A 22,388-nucleotide genomic window follows, 5' to 3' on the forward strand; every position below is an offset into this window, starting at 1 on the left:
AGTAGCCTGCTCTGCAGAGGAACAGCACCAGCTTTTGCCACTGAGGTAACCAATAGCCACTGCTGCTAAGGACCTCCTAGAGAGGGAGACACCACGGCACCCGTCCTAGAAGACACTGCTGCTGTGCCCCCTACCCCAGGAATAAGGGAGGCCAGCCCCCACCTCCAACCCCACGTACACCTTGGACCCCAGAGCCCTGGCTGCTCCACAAACACCTGCACTTCAGACCTCAGCTCCATGCAGCTTCACATGTGCCCACATCTCAGGCACCAGAGCCACTGACACTGCAGGCTAGCCAGCACCCCGGACAACAGGCTGCGGTCACTGTGAGCATATATGCTCCACTCCTGGCTCTGTGGCTGATCCAAGCATGCTCATGACTCAGCACCACCACCACCACAAGAACATTCCACAGCCAGACCCAGTGCCAACAGGGATCCCCTTGGTCACGACACACCTCGTGAGAGAAAAAGATCAGGAGGTCCCCAGCAGCCTTTGCTACCAAAGACCACAGCAACCCTCACTGCCGCTGCAGACACCCGCAGCCTTGGCTATTGAGGACTCCTGCAATCTTTACCAATTCTGACCTCAGCTGATGGACCTTCCCAGGACTGGTGCCATCACACCAGCCATCAGGCACCCTTGCACCCACCTGCAGGTGAAGGAAGGTCTTTCCCCACAAAAACCAGTCTGTAAAGTTTGGAAGAGGTGACTGCTCCATCAAATGCACAGATTATCAACACAAGGCTATGAGAAACATGAAAAATTAAAGAAACATGACACCAACGGAACACAGTAATTTTCCAGTAACTGATCTCAAAGAAAAGCAGATCTACAATTTGAATTCATAATAATTGTTTTAAGGAAGCTCAATGAGCTCCTAGAAAATACAGATAAACAACTCAATGCAATCAGGAAAACAAGACACAAACAAAAGAAATTCAACACAGAGATAGAAATCATAAAAAAGAACCAAACAAATTCTAAAGCTGAAGAATACAACAAATTAAATGAAAAAACAACACAGAACATCAACAGACTTGATCAAGCAGAAAAAAGAATCTGTGAACTCGCAGACAGATCATTAGAAACTATCCAGTCACAGGGGGAAAAAGAAAAAAGAGAGCAGATCCAGTTAGCAGAAGGAAGCAAATAACAAAGATCAGAGCAGAAATAAATGAAGTAGAAGCTGGAAAAACAATAGAAAAGATCAATGAAACTAAGAGCTGGTTTTTAGAAAAGATAAACAAAATTGACAAATCTTTAGCTAGGCTAAGAAAAAAGAAGACTCAAATAATAAAATCAGGAACGAAAGAGGAGACATTACAACTGATACTGCGGAAATACAAAGGATCATGAGACTACTATGAACAATTATACACCAACAAATTGGATAACCTAGAAAAAAATGGATAAATTCCTAGAAACATACAACCTACCCAGATTGAATCAGGAAGAAACAGAGAGTCTAAATAGACCTATAACTAACTAGTAAGGAGATTGAATCAGTAACCAAAAACCTCCCAGCAAAGAAAAGCCCAAGACCAGATGGCTTCACTGGAAAATTCTACCAAACTTCAAGGAATTAAGGCCAATCCTTGTCCACATTCTCGCCAACATTTACGTCTTTGTCTTTTTGATAACAGTCATCCTAACAGGTGTGAAAAGATATCTCATGGTTTTTTTTTAATTATTATTTTTTTGGTGAGGAAGACTGGCCTTGAGCTAACGTCCGTTGCCAATCTTCCTCTTTTTGCTGAGGAATATTAGCCCTGAGCTAACATCTGTGCCCATCTTCCTCTACTTTATGTGAGATACCTGCCACAGCATGGCTTGATAAGTGGTGCATCGGTCCGCGCCCAGGATCCGAACCTGTGAACCTCGGGCCGCTGAAGCAGAGCACGGGAACTTAACCGCTACACCAGCAGGCCGGCCCTCTCATTGTGTTTTTGATTTGTATTTCCCTGATGATTACTGATGCTGAACACCTTTTCATGTACCTGTTTTTCACCAATGAGTATGATGTTAGTTATGGGCTTGTCATATATTACCTTTAGGTTTACGTATTACTTTTATAAGTATGGGGTGGGAGGGAGATAATAAGTTTAAAAACAGCCAAAACTACAAAAAACACAAACCCTTTGGGCAGGTAGCCTCCTGATGTTATATCTTTTGTAAGGTTTTTGACACTGGTGACTAATTCCAATCTCCAAAGTACAACAAATCTAGTATATAGATTGGCTAATTACCAAGCATTCTAACCACTTTCAGCAAAACTTAATATATACCACGCTACAAATTTATAAGAATTTTGTTAGATCATGAAAATAACAAAAAACCATCTAACAGAATTATTACCATTATACTCCTTTTCACAGAGTTATCTTATATAATGTCAGCCTCTATGTCCAAGTATACTGTACCAAGCTACTGTACAGAGTTACCTCCTAGTCCTGGGTTAAGTGCCCAGGAGTGCTGTCTGCAAGTTTCAAACTTCAGTGTATACTTTTCAATTTGCTCTCTTCTCCCTTTACCATCAGAGATCCAGAAAATGCCAATTAACTCCATGAAGTCACTCCTGAGTTGACTGGCACAACTAATAGTTCCCTTCCCAATACTCCCATAATACTTGTTCTTACTACTGACAGAAATAATTGCATTCTTTTTCACTTGGGTGTGTATCTTTCAATCTCTTGAGCTTGACTACGAACTCATTTCCTGAAGTGAGGACCACATTATATTTCTGTCGCATGCCTAGTGCCTACGTGAAGGCTGGGCATGTTGCAGGTACTCAATAAACATTTGTTGAATTGAACTGAGTTCAGAATGATTACTAGAACATAAAATGAGCATGTCATACTCAGTGCAGAGAAAAGTAGTTTCACTTTAGCATTTCTCGTCTTCTACTCCTTTATCAGACCTGCAGATTTTGTTGTTAAGAGGGTTTTGTTTTTGCAGTTTCTAGTGAGTGGTATAGCTATATTATATTAATAACTGCTATATTAATAACATTGCACCGGTGTGTTATTCTGACCATCTAAAGCTAAATGCCACCAATGCATTTTTTAATTTCTCAGCTGCATATCCTGTAAATTGAAATCATGACATATAACAATCTGAGTACAAGTGAAGTTTTGCCAGAAGTACAAATGTCAGTGACAACAGCAGCTTTAACGATCATGGTTGGGATTTAATGTATCAACCCATATTGATAAGCAATAATCTTGCTTCAGAAATAATTTTAAAAAGACGCAACAACATAAAAGGCAGGATATTAGCTCACATCAAATACTTCATAGTCTCTAAAGACTCCATTTTCATAAATTAAAAAAAGATGACTGCTATAGAAAGCTATTTATGGACTTCTCAAATAGAAATTTCCCCATTTCAAAGAGATTATAAACTTAATTAAAGAGAGCAATTCCACAGATACAAAGACAAAAAGAAGTACATAATAGTGGATAAGATTATCTAGTATTTAAAATGCAAGTAAGATACTGCATATCATTAAGAGAAGCCAAAGATCAAAAACTCATAAAGCAAATTTCCTATTCTGCTTGGTACAGGTCATTTCCATATTAAAGGTCCGCATCAAATTCAGGCTCAACAATTAATAAGATAACTAGAAAAATACTGAAGGTCTAAAGAAGAGCAAGAAGCTTTAAAAAATCATAAATATTTAGTGCAAATGGCTAGAAAAGCTGTCCATATTTTAAACTTGGAACTCAGAGACAGGTGAAGAGGATTTACAGCAAGAACTCAGGGCCCTCTGACCCTGAGGTCTTACAATTACTTCCTAGAACAAATGTCAATTTCTCCCTCTACAAGACTGGCCTTCATTCTATGTTGAGCAGATAAAAATTACTAAGTCACTGGCTTGCTAAATGAATACTTTTAAGGTACACCAGATTTCTAAAATAGATAAAATATTCCCACTCCAACCTTTTATTTTATTCACAATTTTCTACTCACAAAGTCTTGACGTATGTCATTGAAGTCTTTGCCATATTTTTCCAGTGCCTCTTCAAATAAACTAGCTTCAGAGGCCGACCATTCTTCCATTTCATCTCTGCATAAAACAGGTCCTCCAAGTGGTACTAAGACACTAATGGCACTGCTCAAATCATAGCTGTGTCTATATAATGTATCCATAGCATGAAACTAAGGAAAACAAATAAAGGGGAAAAGATCAGCCAGAAACACAAACATGCTAGATTTAAGAGGAGAAATATTAAAATGCTTGATGCACTTAATTAAAATAATATACTTAACAGGTAGTAATTTTTAAGTAACAAAATTAAGAAAAATTTAAACAGAAATCTTAATTATTTAAAATATCATTTATTGCTTTAAGAAAATGTTGATTTGTACCTTTTAAGGTATGTATTTTTAAAAACGCATCCATTTGTTATAGCAACCTAACCATGAAGATCCAGAACTTCCAGGCACTAAATTGGGAACGTAGTAAATTTCAACATTCTTTTGGTTAAAAATGCCAAAGTCACTTCAGCTATTTTACAAGGTTGGCACAGCCTGCTTTGACAAAGGAATAATAGATTATGTTTCAGTGAATGAGAAAAATATTCTCAGGCTGGACTAAGGGAATGATGTACTAAGAACAAGAGATGGAAAGAAAACAATGGAACTTGAGAATGATGGTAAGACAAATCAAAATTATACACCCATGTTAAACAAACAAAACAAAACAAAACAAAATTACATGTGCAAGTTGAAATAGTAACTTGGTTGAGATTCTGTAAGACCAAGAATAGATTACTAGGCTCACTTGGAACACCTAGGCTGGTAGGGGTTTCCTACATATTTCCAGGGAGAGTGATTATTTTTTTTTTTGCCAAGGAAGATTTGCCCTGAGCTAACATCTGTTCCCAATCTTCCTCTCTTTTTGCTTGAGGAAGATTAGCCTGAGTTAACATCCATGCCAGTCTTCCTCTATTTTGTATGTGGGTCACCGCCACAGCATGACTGACGAGTGCTGCAGGTCCGAGCCGGGATCCGAACCTGCGAACCGGGGCTGCTGAAGCAGAGCATGCTGAACTTAACCACTATGGCACAGGGCCGGCCCCAAGGGAGAGTGATTTGAAGAGTAATTTGAAAGGAGGAAAAATAGATTAGGATAATATACAGACAGTCCCCAACTTACAATGGTTTGACTTAATGATTTTTTGACTTTACAATGGTTCAAAAGCGAAACCCTACTTCCAATTTTGATCTTTTCCGGGGCTAGTGATATGCGGTAGGATAACCTCTCGTGCTGCTGGGCAGCAGCAGAGAGCAGCTCCCAGTCAGCCACGCGATCACAAGGGTAAACAACCAACACACTTACAACCATTCTGTACCCAGACAACCACTCTGTTTTTCACTTTCAGTATAGTATTCAATAAATTACATGATGTATTCAACACTTTATTATAGAATAGGCTTTGTGTTAGACGATTTTGCCCAACTGTAGGCTAATGTAAGTGCTCTGAGCACATTTAAGGTAGGCTAGGCTAAGCTATGATGTTCAGTAGGTTAGGTGTATTAAAAACATTTTCGAATTACAACATTTTCAATTTACGATGGGTTTATTGGGAGGTAACCCCATCATAAGTTGAGTAAGAGCCATAATTGGCTTTTTGCAAGAGTACCTGGGGTCTAGCTTATTTAAAAAGCATTTTCCTCCCATCAGAAGCAGTGAATAAACTAGGTTCTAATACTTTAAGTTTTGAAAATTTTTTGATGGTTTCATTTATAAAACCATTATAAATTATAAAAATCATTATAAAAGAGCTTCATTTATAACATGTATGCACATTTGTATGTGTAGCAGGAAAACTGCAAAACAGGACGACCAGCTCTGTCTCTGGATAAGCATGTGGGTGTGGGACAGATTTTGTTGGCAAGGTGATCCAATCTTTTGCCAAATGAGAACTAGTTCTGTTTAAATTTTCTAACATAAGAAAGCCGTCTTGCACCTTTAACACAAAGTATCTTCTGATATTTATTTAAAAATTCACAAATGTGGATAGCTTCATATCTACGTGACAACACATCTCTTAGAAATTTAGCTTATAAGTGAACCCTAAATAACTGGTAGGGGACAGTGGACAGCTCCCTACTGGTACAAGAGCATAAAACAAGCTCAAATATCAAATAACATCTATTAAAGAGAAAAAATTATAAGCAAAAGTATGTATTAAAAATATATATTTAGGGGCCAGCCCAGTGGCGCAGCGGTTAAGTGCGCGCGCTCCACATCGGTGGCCCGGTGTTCACAAGTTTGGATCCCAGACGCGCACTGACACACTGCTTGTCAAGCCATGCTGTGGCAGTGTCCCATATAAAGTAGAGGAAGATGGGCACGGATGTTAGCCCAGGGCCAATCTTCCTCAGCAAAAAGAGGAGGATTGGCATCAGATGTAGCTCAGGGCTAGTCTTCCTCACACACACAAAAAATATGTATATTTACATAGAATATAAATTTGTTGACAGAGCTAAGGGAGGATGTAGGACATACAGACATAACTCTTTAACAAGGGTGACATCACACTCAAAATAAATCATTAGATTCCACAAAACAAAAGTAGTGATTTTATTATCAATTTCCTAGTTATAATCACAGCTAAGACCACTGACCATGTGTAGTCTTTTGCTGTACTGGTCACAATCGTGGAATAACTTCAACTTGCAAGCGAATTTCTTCTTCCCCTTCTGTAGCAGGTGTTACAAAAATGTTAAATTGATCTTTATTCTTTGCTTGTGCTCTGCAAACTTCAAAATCAAGCTCCACTCCTCTAGCTAACATTCTCACTTGACAGACTCAGCAGTTTAGCTGTGGTGTACACTGTTATACACTTTTACATCATCCAGGAAACTAAATTATTGTTTCTGGATAAGTGATCTACGAAAATGAAAAGTAAGTTCAACAGCATTTAGGAATCCCTTCAATTAATAATAGATTTCCATAAAAAACTACTTTTAAAATTCCTAAATTTACAATGGATAACAAAACTAAAAAAGATTAAACGGTATTCAAAATCAATAATTACACAAATTAACTGTGCTGCTCAGATTTCTCAGGAGGTAGAAGCAATTTTTATAATTAACAAGTGCTCTGAAACCAAAAGTCACGGAATTAAATGAGTTTTTCTCAGCTGATATTACACCAACCACTCAAGGCATGAATCGACTTGCAGTCTTTTTGTTCATGCTAGATAAATGAAAATGCTTTTCTTACAGTCACTTTTAAAAATTATGATGGGCTATTATCTAATAAGGCTTCAAAGAACCAAAGTAATATCTTAGCCTTTATAAGTGATTATGACTGAAATTTCAAGTGATTAAAGGTTCTGTTCCTTACAGAGTGTGTTTATGTTACTGAACACTGAGGTAAGCATTTGTTTTTGGAAGACTAGCTCCTGTGTTGTGCCACAAATCACATGGAAAGAATGAATCAGACTTACAGCTGACCAGGAGACATGCAACTTCCAAAACCCACTATACCACAGCTCAGAGGAGAGTGTAGTAATGTGTACGAAATAAACATCCCATCAGGCACGTGCGCTTCAGAATTCCTAGGGAATAATTCTGTTGAAATCGATGACTAACTTCACAAAGGAAACCAGAGGATCACATTATTTGCTAGGAGTCCACATTAACGTCATCTATCTGACACACATAGAAGTTCCTTTTGAACAGACTTTTACCTAGTCTAATCCTATCCTAAAAAGCTGTAAGACACAGAATAGACTTTCTATAACAGTAAAGACAACATCCAGTAATGACTCACAAAAATAAGCCAAGAAAAGACATAGGAGTTTGACATATAACCAATGACTATGGTTTAACAGTAAGATAATAAAAACTTGAAGAGCTAGACATATAAGAGAACACACTGGCTGATTCCACTTATATAAACGTTGAGAAAAGTAACAATTGATGGTGAGAGAAGCCAGTACAGTGATTACCTCGGAAGGGGGGGATCACTGACTGAGGAAGGGCATGAGGGAACCTTTTGGGATTCGTGTAATGTTCTTTATCTAGCTCTGGGTGGCGGTTACATGGGTGTATAGTCATGCGTTGCTTAACGATGGGGATACGTTCTGAGAAATGCATTGTTAGGTGAATTCATCGTTATGCGAACATCATAGAGTGTACTTACACAAACCTAGATGGTATAGCCTACTACACACCTAGGCTACATGGTGCTAATCTTATGGGACCACTGTCGTACATGCAGTCCACCGTTGACCAAACTGTCATCATATGGCGCATAACTGTATACATATGTAAAAATTTATAACTGTGCACCTAAGTGTAGGGTACTTAATATACTTGACTGCATGCATACGTCAATTTGTAATAAGATAAAGAATTTAAAAACTAAACATAAAAAAACTGAAAGTTTTCCCTACAGATAAATACTTTGCAAAGATACCATCTTTTCAATAGAGATACAGATACACACGAAAAGATCCATTCAAATCTAAATTTTAAAAATCATAAGAACTCAGCACAAGCTGTTCTCTCTGCCAAATAGCAGTGAAGGTGTTGTCACATTTCATCTCATTCATAACAGATGGAGATGACAAACAGAAGTATTTTAGGAGAAAGACTGACACTGAAATCTTGGCAGTGGAATTCTCATCTTTTGTTCATTAAGCAGAATCACACCACGGTAGACTGGATTATTGTTAGGCAAATATTCGCTCCCTCCCCCAGACCTGAATAGGAGGGTATTCTTCCACTCCATTGATATTGGGCCTGGCCACGTGACTTGACTGGCCAACAGGATGTTAAGATATGTGACTTAAAAGAAACTTAACATGTGTTTGTGCATTTGGACTTGCCCTCTTGTGCTACTGACTTTTGTCAACAGAGGATGAGAGATACATGGAGGAGATCTGGACCCCATCTGAGGCTTGGCACCTAAATCAACTCAGTTTAGTTCAGCAGAATCCAACACAATCTGCAGGGGAGTGTACAAGAAATTATGCTTGCTGTTGTAAGTCACTGAAATTCTGGGCAGTGTAATGGATACTGTGTTTTTCCCCTTTGAGGATAAAGAACTTATTCATCCAGGGCTAGAAATGCTGTGAGCAGACAGCCCCCAGCTAGGGGTCCTCTTTGGAATGATCTCAATTTAAGAAAGATTCATCGCCAAAGGTCATGTCCTCTTCCTGGGCAGCCTGCATCTAATGATGCAGGAGTATAAAGGCCCAGCCTTTCACCCTGATTTGAGACAACTCTTCAGAGTTAGAGTCCTTCATTCAGAGTGCACCATGGCCCCTCTTCTCCCTCTGTTCAATTCTGCCTCCTTCCCCTCTCTTCCACAGGTGCTGATCCCAAGGGCAGTCCCTAATAAATTCCCTGCATGCAAACCTCCATCTCAGAGTCTGTTTCCCAAGAACTCAACTTGTAACATATAGCATTAATTTGACAACACGTAACTGTTATGCATATATATTTAATACTAACTATTGATTTGCTCTGTTAAAATTTTACAGAAAATGTATACCTCCAGCACAAATTACAGCATTCAGAACATCAAATCTATTTAAAAATTAATGAGCATTAATGAGCATATGGTTTTCTCTAAGCAGAAGGTGAATATAAACTCTCATGAATAAACCCCAAACCATGATTAAGGCAAATTTTTTTATATATAAAAGAGAGGTATGCCATCCACTCTCAGTTTTTGCTTCAATGCATAGTCTCAAAACAAGCCATGTTCTTATGGGTCCTCATACCTTTTGATTATTATCACAAGAAAGCTACAAGAGCGGCACACGCCATGGTAACCCCATAGTCACAAATGTCATTTCCAAACTTCCCATGAGCAGAACTATGGGTTCTTCCCCTGGCTGTGATTCTACACATAAACCAGACAAATAGATAACACAACTGTGAACACACTGGAGGATAACAACGCAGGCAAGGAGAGGCTAAGGTAATTCAGGAAGAGGAAGCATGAGAGGTGAGTTCCACACCTACTCAGCTTGTACCTTGAGGGCATTTTCTAGACTGCTACTAGGGAGAACAGATCCAAACAGAAAGTTTCCTTTTTACTAAGCTGAGGTGAAAGGGGGCAAGACCTGGGGAGCAAAACCCTAGGGAGGACTATATTCTGGGCCCTAAAGGAAATCAAGACTATTAAAAGAACTGGTAATATAGGTGTTCTCTAACTACAATCCCCAAGGCAATTGAGATAAATTATAAACCTCATTTCCTTGGAAATTAATTCACAATCAAATACAAAATTGTCAAATAAATTAGTAAATACTCAGAACCAAATGATAATGAAAATACTACATATCAGAATATATGAGATACAGCCTAGGTGGTAATCAAAGGGATATTTACAATCTTAAATATTGACAATGGATAAGTAGATAAAATTAATGGGCTAAAACTTGGGCTTAAAGAGCTGGAATAGGAATATCAGAGTAAACCCAAAGAAAAGTAAAAGGAAGAAAATAATAAAGAGCAAAAACAAATTAAATAGAAAACAAACATATAATAAAGAAAATCAACTAAACTAAAATCTCATTCTTTTAGACAATAAAAGAGAAATCTCTGGTAAAATTATCAAGAAAAAAATGGGAAATGACATATATAGAGTAACAAAAATGAAAAGCTATTTATAACTATAAACATAGCAAATTTTTCTAATTAATAAATACTATGAAAAATTATGTTTATAAATTTGAAAATTTAGGGAAAAATGGAAAATCTCCTGGACTGACGTTAACTGACCAAAATGGATTTAGGTAGAATAAAAATTTATTCTAATTATAAATCAGATTATAACCACAACCCAAACTGAGGGACATTCTACAAAATAAAAGGTCCGTACGCTTCAAAAAAATGCCATGGTCATAAAAGACAGAATGAGGAACTGTTCAGTATTGAAGGAAATTAAAGAGATATGACACCTAAATGTAATAAGTGATTCTCAAGTAGATTTTGGACCAGGAAAAATATTTTTTCTTTTGTTATAAAGGACATTACTGGGACAGCTAGCAAATCTGACTAAAGCCTTCAGATTAGATAACAGCACTACAGCAAGGCTCATTTCTTGAATCTGACAATTGTACCGTGGTTACATAGGAGAATATCCTTGTTCTTTTAGGAAATTCCTCTCCAAATATTTAGCAATAAAGGGACATCCACCCTGAAACTTACTCTCAAACTATTCAGAAATAATAATAATACCATGTATATATAGAGAGAATGACAAAGGAAACGTGGTAAATGTTAGCATGTGGGGAATCTGGGTGAAGGAAATACAAGAAGTCTTAGTACTATTTTTGTATTATCTCAAGATACAAAGATAAGTTTCAAGAATGTATAACCACAAGCCTTCATTAACTCATACTTGTAATCCAAATCTCTTCACCAGTAACCCCAGACAAAGAAGTTAGAACAATTTTCATTCTATTTCTCCACAGCTCAAATCTACAGTGCTTTCTGATGCTTCTTACATTAGTGTCAAATTCATGGGAGAAAAAGTAAAGGGCAATACAAAAAATAATAATAATTTAAGCTTAAATTTAAAAGAAAGAGATGGATAAATAGACCTTAACACATGCAAGCAATTCTCCTAGGACAGTCTGCAGTGTCTCTAAGCTCATTTAATATCATTTTAAAATCCTTACCTGCAATAGATCATCAGACAAAAAGAAGTGTGCCTAATGTAGAATATTATTGCCTTAATAATGTATTTAGAAGGAAGAAAAACACCACGTTTCACATTTTTTTTTACTGCAGTGGTAGCCCATTAGTTCTAATTCTAATTTTATAGCCTCGGAAACATGGATAGTACTCAAAAGTTTTAGCAAATTGAGTTTTAAAAAATTATGTGCATTCTCATTTAATCAATTTTATATTCATTTCGAAGACTAGATTTCTGATGTAAGTTGATGCCTAAAATGTTAATCAAAAGATTTATATATTCTGCTGAGTACAGTTTCTTTAAATGATGTAATAACTGTGATTTCTAAACTATCCTCAAATTCCCAGTACAGTCATGCACCTCATAACGACATTTTGGTCAACGATGGACCACATATATGACGGGGATCCCTTAAGATTAGTACCATATAGTCTGGTGTGTAGTAGGCTATACCATCTCAGTTTGTTCTAAGTACACTCTATTATATTCACACAATGATGAAATCGCCTGACGACGCAGTTAAGCGACGCATGACTGTACCCTCAAGACCCTAAATGAAATGTGTGATTTGAACAGACTCACAAGAAAATAAAGTGCATGATCAATGGCTAGCATTTTTACAGAGAGTTAATATCTCTTTTATAAAGAGTTAAGAATAAAATTATTGTTGGTTAAATCAACTTTCTCTTACCAGGAAAATAAGCTAATCATTTTTTCTAAGTTTTTCTTGGTGGGAAAATTTATACCGTAAAAATTATAGCTTGTTTTAAGGGGAAGATCTTTAAATTGTACAATGACTTCCTTGTAGCAATTATATTAAAATGTATAGTTAATCATAGCCTAATGACCATATTCAAACTTGATAATCTACTACAATGACAGTAACTACGGCATGACAAAACCTCTTTTAGACAATGAATAATGCTATAAAATCAGAGCAAAGTAAATGAGACTCAACAAAGATTGGGGGGAAATGCACCTTTGTTATCATCACCATCTCAACAATAACAACTTATTGAGCTCTTACACTGTGCCAGACACTGTTCTAAATGATTTATAAGTATTATCTCCTTTAATCCTCAAGTTGATGCCACATGGTAACTCAGGCACAGGCTTTCTGGAGGCTGGAAGGAGGGTGCCAGAGATCTTGTTGAGGACACTGAGGCATTGCCTGCTTTCTCTCCCAGGGAGGACAGGGCCTCCAGAGCTAGAAGGGCCCAATGTTTCTGAACATTACAATAAATGAAGGTGCAAAGACTACTGAATGTAATTTCTTCTGGAATGCTGATGGAAGCTCAAAAAGACTTGTGATATAGCAATAAATCAGTTGTCTTCCACCTAACCTGGGGAGCTGCCATCACAGAGAGCTCTAGGCCCCTCAGAGAACCCAGGAAAGATAACCCCGAGGCATGTTCTGGGGAGCCACTGCAGTTCCATCAAGTTCTATATGCTTGGATACATGTATCAGCAACTTATAGAGGTACATCTGTATACACTCTTCCTGTCAATCCATAACCCCCTGAAGCAGGACAGATAAGTTTTATTATTATTCCCACTGCAGATGAGGAAACAGACACAGGGAGGTTAAGTAACTTGGATAAGGCTATACAGATCATAAACTATAGATCCAAGGGGAAAAAAACATAGAATCATAAAAGTTATCTATTTGTACACCCATGTTCACAGCAACATTATTCATAACAGCCAAAAGGTACAAGAAACCCAAATTTCTAGTACAGATGAACAGATAAACAAAATGTGGTATGCAATGGAATATCATTCAGCCTTAAAAAGGAAGAAAAAGCCGACATATGCTATAACATGGATGAACCTTGAAGATAAGTGAAATAAGCAAGTCACAAAATAGCAAATGTGGTTCCACTTATATGAGGTACCTAGAGTAGTCATATTTATTATAGAGATAGAAAGTACAATGGTGTTTGTCATGGGCTGGGGAATGAGGAGGCATTATTTAATGAGGAGAGTTTCAGTTGGAGAAGACGAAAAAGTTTTGGAGATGGATGGGGGTGATGGTTGCACAATGTGAACACTTAATGCCAGAGGACAGCACACTTAAAAATGGTTAAGATGGTGGGGGGCTGGCCAGGGGGCGTAGCAGTTAAGCTGTGCACTCCGCTTCGGCAGCCCGGGGTTCACAGGTTTGGATCCCGGGCACGGACCAACGCACCACTTATCAAGCCATGCTGTGGCGGCGTCTCATATAATATAAGTAGAGGAAGATGGGCATGGATATCAGCCCAGGGTCAATCTTTCTTAGCAAAAAAAGAGGAGGACTTGCAACAGATGTTAGTTCAGAGCTAATCTTCCTCAAAAAGAAAAAAAAAAGGGTTAAGATGGCAAACTTTATGTTGTATATATTTTACCACAATTTTTAAACAAGTGTATCCAATGTCTAAATCTTTCTATTGCTATAATTCTTGAGCTTCAGATTGTATGTGTACAGCTCTGTGATACAATGAAATTAGAGTTCAAGTATACATCACTCTTAGTGACGAGATGCACTCAGTAAAATATCTATTAAAATGCAAAAACAATGGAATAGAAATAATATACTCCAGTGACCTATTTTAATAAGAACCTATGTTCCAGAAATAGAAATTAATTTATTCATTCTTGAATATTTACTAAACACCTACTATACGTGCCAGGCACTATGTTTGGTGCTGGGGATTCAACAGTGAGGAAAAATAGATACACAGTCACTATACTAACGGAGGTTACAAGCTGATAAATGGGGAATAGGAAAGAAGAGAGACATTAATCAGATAATCATAAAAATGAGTTAGTTACAAACAACTAACACAGAGGAACATGGTTGGTTCTCTACATGAGCATATCACAAAGTAACCTGCCCTAGAGTGATGGATTAGACAAGATTTGAAAAAAGACTAAGAGTTAACTAGGTGGGCTGTGAGAGCATCCAGGCAAAGGGAAGTGAATGTGCAAAGGTCCTGTGGCAGGAGGCAGACCGTGGAACCAAAGGAAGGATATAGCCTGGCTGGAGCCCAGAGGACACAGAGGAGTGTGTGTGGGGAAGGGACTGGAGAGAGAGGCCAGCCAAAACCTCATAGTCTTGTTGACTGTTTTAAAGATCTGGGTTTTTACCCTAAATGCAATTAAAAGCCACTAAAAGGATATAAGAGACAGAAAAATCAGCTGCATTTTAAAAAGATCAGATATAATACAGGAATTAGAGATATTCCAGGATACAATTTCCTCCCTACTAAATCAACACAGCCTGACCTTTCTCAGAATCAGACTTAACATCAGGAAATCTAAGTTTCTAGTCTTGCATAAGTTACTTCACCATCATCTCTAATATAGTCTATCCTAGAAGATTTCTAAGGCCCCAAAGAACTCAGACAGCTCTTTCTCTCGGATCCTACTGTTCAACCTGCTTTAGTCCTCAGAGTCCAGGCAGAAGACAAATCCTGTACCTATACAATTACCTGTTCTCTGAGACTGAGGCTTTGCTCCAGCACAGCTCCCTAACAGTGCACATGGCACTCCCCCCCTCCAGTCACAAGGCTGCAGACCACAAGCAAGTAACAGGCGAAACGTCCACCAACTGCTATTTACTAACTACCTCAGGGATTACTTTGCTCTAAGGAATTTTGTTTCCACCAAGTGAGGAAGGGAAGATCAGTGTAGGTATTGTTGTAAACTGATTTTTTTTTTGCATATTGTACAAAGTACAGTTTACATTTTAACGAAACAAGGGTAAAATCTATAAAGGCTCTGTGGCATTGATGTTTTAACAATTATAAATCTTATTACATATCTTAGACTAGTGGTATCTGAAATTCACAGTCCAGCTATGTTCGTAACAGATCTCAAAATGAGGAAGTTAGATCTAGCGATCTGCAGGCAGCTTAATTAGCTGCTCCTAAAATATTACTGGTGATTTGACAAGTGGCATACATTGTCTTGGATAAATGGATGTGTCAGATTAGGGATGCCAATTAAGCAGTCCTCACAGGAAGAGCCACAAAGAAAATCACCTAGGATGGGCTACGAGGTTCCGGCAGTTCCACAAGCCTGCCCTCTCTGCAGTGGGAGGTCTTCAGATCCACGCTCTGGTCACCTGATGGAGAAAAGTGCTAACCTGATCTGTACACGCCTGTAAACACCGAAAGAAAAATAAGAACTTGACTCTCCAAATTCAACTGAACGATGAATCCATTGTCATTTAATGGCACAAAACAGCTTATCAGCCTTTCATACGTTCCTTTTAGAAAACAATCTGCAAAATTCATATTATCAACATATTAATTATCAATTTTAACCACTCCCACTCGTTTTTATAGAAATGCCTCAGGATCTTATACATTAACACCAAAGCAGAAGGCATGATACCACTGGGTAAACAGGATTAAAGGCATAGGTCACGGCATCTGAAATAACAAGGGCATTGATTTCTTCCTGCTTTCACTGCTTCTGAAAGATGTCAGTTTTATGGCACTGAAAATAATATAACCCCAACACAAGAACAACATAAAGAGTCTTATATAGTCGTTGGAGCAGGAAACCAAGACATTTAAATGTTGCAAACAAAAGAACGATCTTCAGTGCCGCCTAATCCAAGACAGGCAACAATGATATTTAAACCCAAGCCATTTTAACGAGAATGCAACAGAAGAGGTGATCCGGTAGACAGAATTTCTCAGTAGGAGTTAAGAACAGATCCAAATCCTGTCTCTGAAACCAGCTGTTCAAACATGACAAAACACAATTTCCCGAGCCTCTGAGTATACTTCTGCTTAAAAAAATAACAATTATAATAATAAGTAATTTAATAGATGTACTACAACAGTGACCTCCAAATTGCTAAGTACTACAGGAAACAAAACAGAAGAGATGAAAACACTGGAGGGTGTGCGAGTGCTTGCCTAGAAGGAGCATACTAGGCAAGTATTGCAAAAGATACACACAATATGATATTTAAACTAAATAAGGTATATAGGTTGTGTCCTCTTTAAAATGTTTCTTTTATAAATGGCTTTCACTGACAGAAACAAATACTGAATCTTGAAAACTCTGCTCTCTTCCAAAAGAAATTCATCCGCTGTCCCACCAGTCACCAGCAGCGGGAAGCAGAGAGTTGCTGCAGCTGTGAACCAAGAGCCCACATACCTGCCCTTCACCTGTCACACTAATCTTTGGGCAAATCAGCCCCAATTGTCACAGAGCTCTGTACTATCTCAAGAACAAGCTTTCCACTCTCGTTCCTCAGACAGGGTAGAGGGAATTTGCTGGACTATGACAGGAATAGCATTCCCAGTTGTAATCTGGGAAGCATTATCTCATAAGAATAGTGCTAAACCACAAGAGACCGGATATGTAAATAACAGCATGTATATCTGTACAAGGCAAGATCATGCAACATGAGAAAAAAACTGTCCAGGTTCTGATAATGATATGAAAAAGTGTTTGTTATATTGTCAGGGAAAACAATAGGGGGTAGCAAAGTACAAAACTGGTTTAAATGACTTCAACTATACATTAAAAAGAAAGTTCACAAGGGACTTGTCATATAGCTACCAAAATTTATTATAACGTGGTGCTTGCACAGAGACAAAGAGATCAACAAAACAGAAGAGAACAGATTAAGAATCCAGAAGCAGACCGAAGCATATAGAGGACCTTGAAATAAAATACAGAAATAAGATAGAGGGGGCATTACAAAATCATGAGGAAACAACAGATTGCATAAAAGGTGTTGGGATGCTTTATTTTCCATATGGAGAAAAACAAAATTAGGCCCCTACCTCACTCCATTCTTTTTTTTTTTTTTTTTTTGGTAAGCAGATCAGCCCTGTGCTAACATCCGCCAATCCTCCTCTTTTTTTGCTGAGGAAGACAGCCCTGGGCTAACATCTGTGCCCATCTTCCTCCACTTTATATGGGACGCCGCCACAGCATGGCTTGCCAAGCAGTGCGTCGGTGCGCGCCCGGGATCCGAACCAGCGAACCCCGGGCCGCTGCAGCGGAGCACGCGCACCCAACCGCTTGCGCCACCGGCCCGGCCCCTACCTCACTCCATTCTTAAAAATAAATTTCAGATATACTTAGTCTTAAATATGAATAAAGCTTTAAAACTATTAGAAAAAATAGAATCTAAAGTACAAAGAAGGAAAAACCTGAAGAGCCAATAAACATATGAAACCATGCCTCATTAAGTAATCAAGGAAAAACAAATTAAAATGAGACAGCATCAGCTTAGTAAAACTTTTAGTCTGAAAATATCAAGTATGGAAGACAATGTAGGGAAACGGATGAAGAAAGGAGAATACTCATTATCTGCTTGTGGGATTATAAATTTCTACCGTGCTGTGCATAATAATTTGGCTGCATGTGGTCAAATTCAAAATGAGCACTGCCTTATGAATCACTATGATAACTATTCCAATTCTAGTTATTACCTAGAAAGCTTACACACATGCTCACAAAGGACACGCATTGGTATTTTCAATGCATTATTGGTAATAGCAAAAGAAAAAGGTGTTTAAAGCACTCCAGATATTCTATGAAACAATGCTACAAATACTACCAAAGTAGTTAAAATGAGTGAAGTAGGTATGTATTTATGAACATGCCTAGATCTCAATAATAGGCAAATGGCGAAATGTTACAGAGTAAATTTAAACACATGCAAAACAATGCTTACGTTGTTTTTGGATACATAAATACATAGTAAAACTATAAAAACACAGACTAGATACATTGCAGATTTGCTATAGCAGCTGCCTAGTGACAAGAGGGGGCGGGAATGCGGGTCAGAGGTACAGATGGATGATGGGGAATAGGACTACAGACTTCAACATGAATATAATGGTTGAAAAGTTTTTCAGTACAAAGAACTAAAATATTAACGTTTGCTTTAGATGGCTTTATGTGGCGTTTTATTACATTGACCTCTGTACTATTCTGTAATTTGCTACTATTATTGTTTATAATGCAAAGAAAGTGGCTGAAAGGAAACATAACAAAATGGTAAGAAAATTCTACTCTAGGTAAGAACAAAACTTTTTTTGGCTGCTGCTGTACTTATTTTTCATAATAAGCACACATTACTTTTAGAACTTGAAAAAATGTTTCAAACAGGAAAAAATATACAGGTGGATCATTAGATTTCATGTAGTTCTGGTTCACATAAATATTACTGACAGGATTTTGAAGGTTTTTACAAACGTGACATCTGTACTCCTGCTTCTTCAGGAAAGTACTCTACAAGTTCTCAACAAAATACAAACCTATTTTGAAACCCCTAAACTTTTATATAAAACATTAATGTACCAATGGAGAGAACAAACTTGCTTCTATAAACAACATTCTAGTCTTTAAGAAACGATAAAAAACGGGGTTCTACAATGGCTATAGACTATTAATGCTTTCATCATTATCTATAATTGTGCAAAAATACAAGAAAGCATTATAAGAGACAAATTTGGTGTGCATTCTAGTATGAGTTTTTACATTATCGCAATGAATATTTTGTGGAAAACATTTCAAATTGGAATATAATGAGAAAGTAATAAAACCTATCACTGTATCCCATCAGAAAATAAAATTGAAATTTTTATTACATGTAATGAATATCAGTCAAATAACCTAACCTCACTAAACCTCAGTTTTCTCATCTGTAAAATTAGCATCCTACCATGCCTATCTCAAAGGATTGTGGCAATCAAATATAGTAAGTAACTTCAACTGACAAAAACCTGCAGGTTTTTTGCTGAGGGTACAGGGAAAGAAGCAAGTGCCAAGCCCAGCGCCCAGGCACAGCAGGCGTTAGTGGTATAATTAAACCGAATATAGGAAAGCTTCATTTGATCACCAACAGAAAAAACGAAATAGTCTTAGAAGATAGCAACCATAATATAATGAAATAATGTAGGAAAACAGAACCTCTTTGTAATGAACAGACACAAAAACTTTAAATATTGATACTGAATAACAACATGACAAGTGAATAACCCCTATCTATAGCAATGGTTTCAAGAGATGGTCACTTTCACTGAAAAAAATTGTAAAGTACTATGTACAATCTACAACTATTTAAGTACATAGATGGAATACAGTGAACACTGATGAGTCAGAATGTTGAACTGTTTTCCCCAAAGTATTTTTCACCATTTAGTACCTACTCCGTGAACAGTCATTCCTACTTAGCTCACAAACACAAAAGGTGACTTAGGATTGAGACACCCCAGTTAACCAACCAGCCAAGCCAAATCAACACACTAGTCAGCAGGGCTAAGAGCCAGAAAGCCCTCATATCTTCAACATTGCTATATTAGCTTTAAAATTAAACAAGTAGCAGAAGAAATAATAACCCCAGAGTTTCAAAAAGCATCTTACCAGGGTGATGTCTCGAGAAGCTGCAGCTGCGCTCATGTGCAAACTAGGCTGCCTTACAGAACTGCTGCAATCAAGGGCTCGAGCAAATGTCCCGACAGCACTGAATGAACCACAAAAACAGTGAGGAAAAATGAAAGCTCTGTTCTTTTCTCATACTTAAAAAAACACATTTGGGTAATGAATGAAAAATTGTACAAGTCAAACAAGTTCTTGGATATTTGAAGATCAAATATCAAATTAAAAGTATTTTCTGTAAGATTTAAGAATTGACAAGCCAATTCACCATATATGAGTTATTATAATTAAATTAAGAAAAAACAGCTTGTGTGGCATAAAGAAGGGAAAGATCTATTATGAAACGCCATGGAGTAAACAACTGGGTATTCAAATTGTGCTCAAAAAGGAGAAGTAAACTAGCTGCAGAGTTTGACTACTACTGCAAAGCAAGTTCTGACCATTATTTTAGTCCAAATTGTGAAATCCCAATAACATCTTTTCCTTGAAAAGAGATATCATCAACTGTAGCTCCTTGAAAAGAGATATCATCAACTGTAGCTCCTTGAAAAGAGATATCATCAACCGTAGCAACCTCTTCCTACAAGGACTCAATATATTAACAGATTTCCATTAAAAAAACAAAACAATTACCACAACAGTGATTTTCAATTAATGATTTAGAAGGCCTTCTCGTATGCAAAGAACCCTAACCTCAAGAGACAAAGCATGAAACGAAGATAAGACTTGTTCCTTGTTATATTTTAAACATGTTAGCTGAGGAAAAGAATTTTTAAATGTTTTAAAGTATAACACGTGTGCAGAAAAGAACACACTGTACAGCTATTTAGTTAGCACAATGCAAATGCGCCCATGTTGCCAACATCCAGGTCAAGAAACAGGACGTGACAGCACCCCAAATGACTCCCCACGCTCCTTCCCAATCACTGCTCCCTCCTTCTTCCCAGAGAGAACCACCATCCTGGATTCTAACACTATAGGTTAATTTTGCTCATTTGAGAACTTAAATACAATCATACACTATGTACTCTTTTCATGTCCAGCTTCTTTTGTTCAAAATTATGTTTGTGGATTCACCCATGCTGCTGGCTGTAGCTATGTTTTCATTTTCCTTGCTATGGAGCATTCCTTTGTATGATGCCACCCCCACTCTATTGTTGATGGGTATTTGTTTCCAGTTTGGGGCTACTATGAATACTGCCATTAATGCCATCTGTGTACATATCTTCTGGCGCACAGGTGTATGCATGCATTTCTACTGGACATATATTTAGGAGTGAAACTTAAAGTATGTGTATGTTAGATGACAGCGAACAGTTTTCCAAAGCAGCTGTACCAACTTATGTTCCCACCAGCAGGATATGAGAATGCTGGCTGCTGCTCCATCTCTTCACCAATGCTTGGCACTGTCAGTTTTTTTTATATTTTAACCATTCTGGTGGGATGTATAGCGGTATTCAATTGTGGTCCTAATTTGTATTTAAAAGATTTTTTTAAAACAAATATTGAAAAAGACACTAGGTAGATCCCCTTGGTGCCTCTCACACTGGCTTCAAGGAAAAAGGACACACATGGCCCTTGGCAATCAGGAAAAGGGAAAAACAGAATGGAAATCAAATCTGAAACTGCAATGTCTACTAACTAACCCAAAATCTGGGTAACCTGTCTGGAGTCTCTAGGCCAGTGGTTCCACCAATGATTCATTTCTACTCCCGCATCTTCAGCCTTGTCTATTCCACTGACTGGCTCCTTCCCAACAGTGTACATCAAGTCTCTTCACCTCATCACTTAGTGGCCAGGCATGTGGGCTCTGGAGAGCGAGGGCCTAGCCACCAATACAATATGTGATTTCCACGGTCACTGACCTTATGGACAGACAGTGCTGTCTAAGGAGGGACTAAGACGCTTTTTTCCTTTGTATTATGAAAAACGTTCAACAGAAAATTAGAGAATATGATGAAGAACCACGTCCAGATCTACCTGATTCTAATATTTTGCCATGTTTGGTTCATTTTTTAAGGAAATAAATATTACAAGTTTTGTTAGAGCCCCCTATACACATTCGCAGAACTCATATATATGCCCATTAATGAAATAAGACATTGTACATTGTAAAACTTTTTATAAGTGATCATACTAAATCTTCACTTAACATTATTTTTGAGATTTATCTCTTTGCTACATATAGCTCTAATTCATTCATTTTATTGTTGTAAAGTAATATTCCATTATTGAGTATACCTCAATTAATTCATCAACTGCTTGCTCATGTACGTTTAGGTTTTTTCCAACTTTTCTATTACAATGCTATGATAAT

General features: G+C 37.6%; 1 protein-coding gene across 5 annotated transcripts in view; it reads right to left on the reverse strand.

Moving 5' to 3' along the window:
- The window catches only part of MTA3 (metastasis associated 1 family member 3), a 144,277-nt gene that overhangs the window by 39,081 nt on the left and 82,808 nt on the right, over positions 1–22,388 (reverse strand). For 4 of the 5 annotated variants that reach the window (XM_087436839.1, XM_014792324.2, XM_014792325.2 and 1 more), the window contains exons 8-9: positions 20,057–20,156; positions 3,973–4,161 (exon numbers count right to left, since the gene is read on the reverse strand). In XM_087436839.1, the coding sequence (XP_087292965.1) occupies positions 3,973–4,161; positions 20,057–20,156 (289 nt within the window). The remainder of the gene's footprint in view (positions 1–3,972; positions 4,162–20,056; positions 20,157–22,388) is intronic. The other variant, XM_087436841.1, reaches the window with a different exon arrangement.

This window comes from Ceratotherium simum, chromosome 11, assembly GCF_057802395.1.
Source record: "Ceratotherium simum simum isolate JZ-2026a chromosome 11, ASM5780239v1, whole genome shotgun sequence".
Lineage (NCBI taxonomy): Eukaryota > Metazoa > Chordata > Mammalia > Perissodactyla > Rhinocerotidae > Ceratotherium > Ceratotherium simum.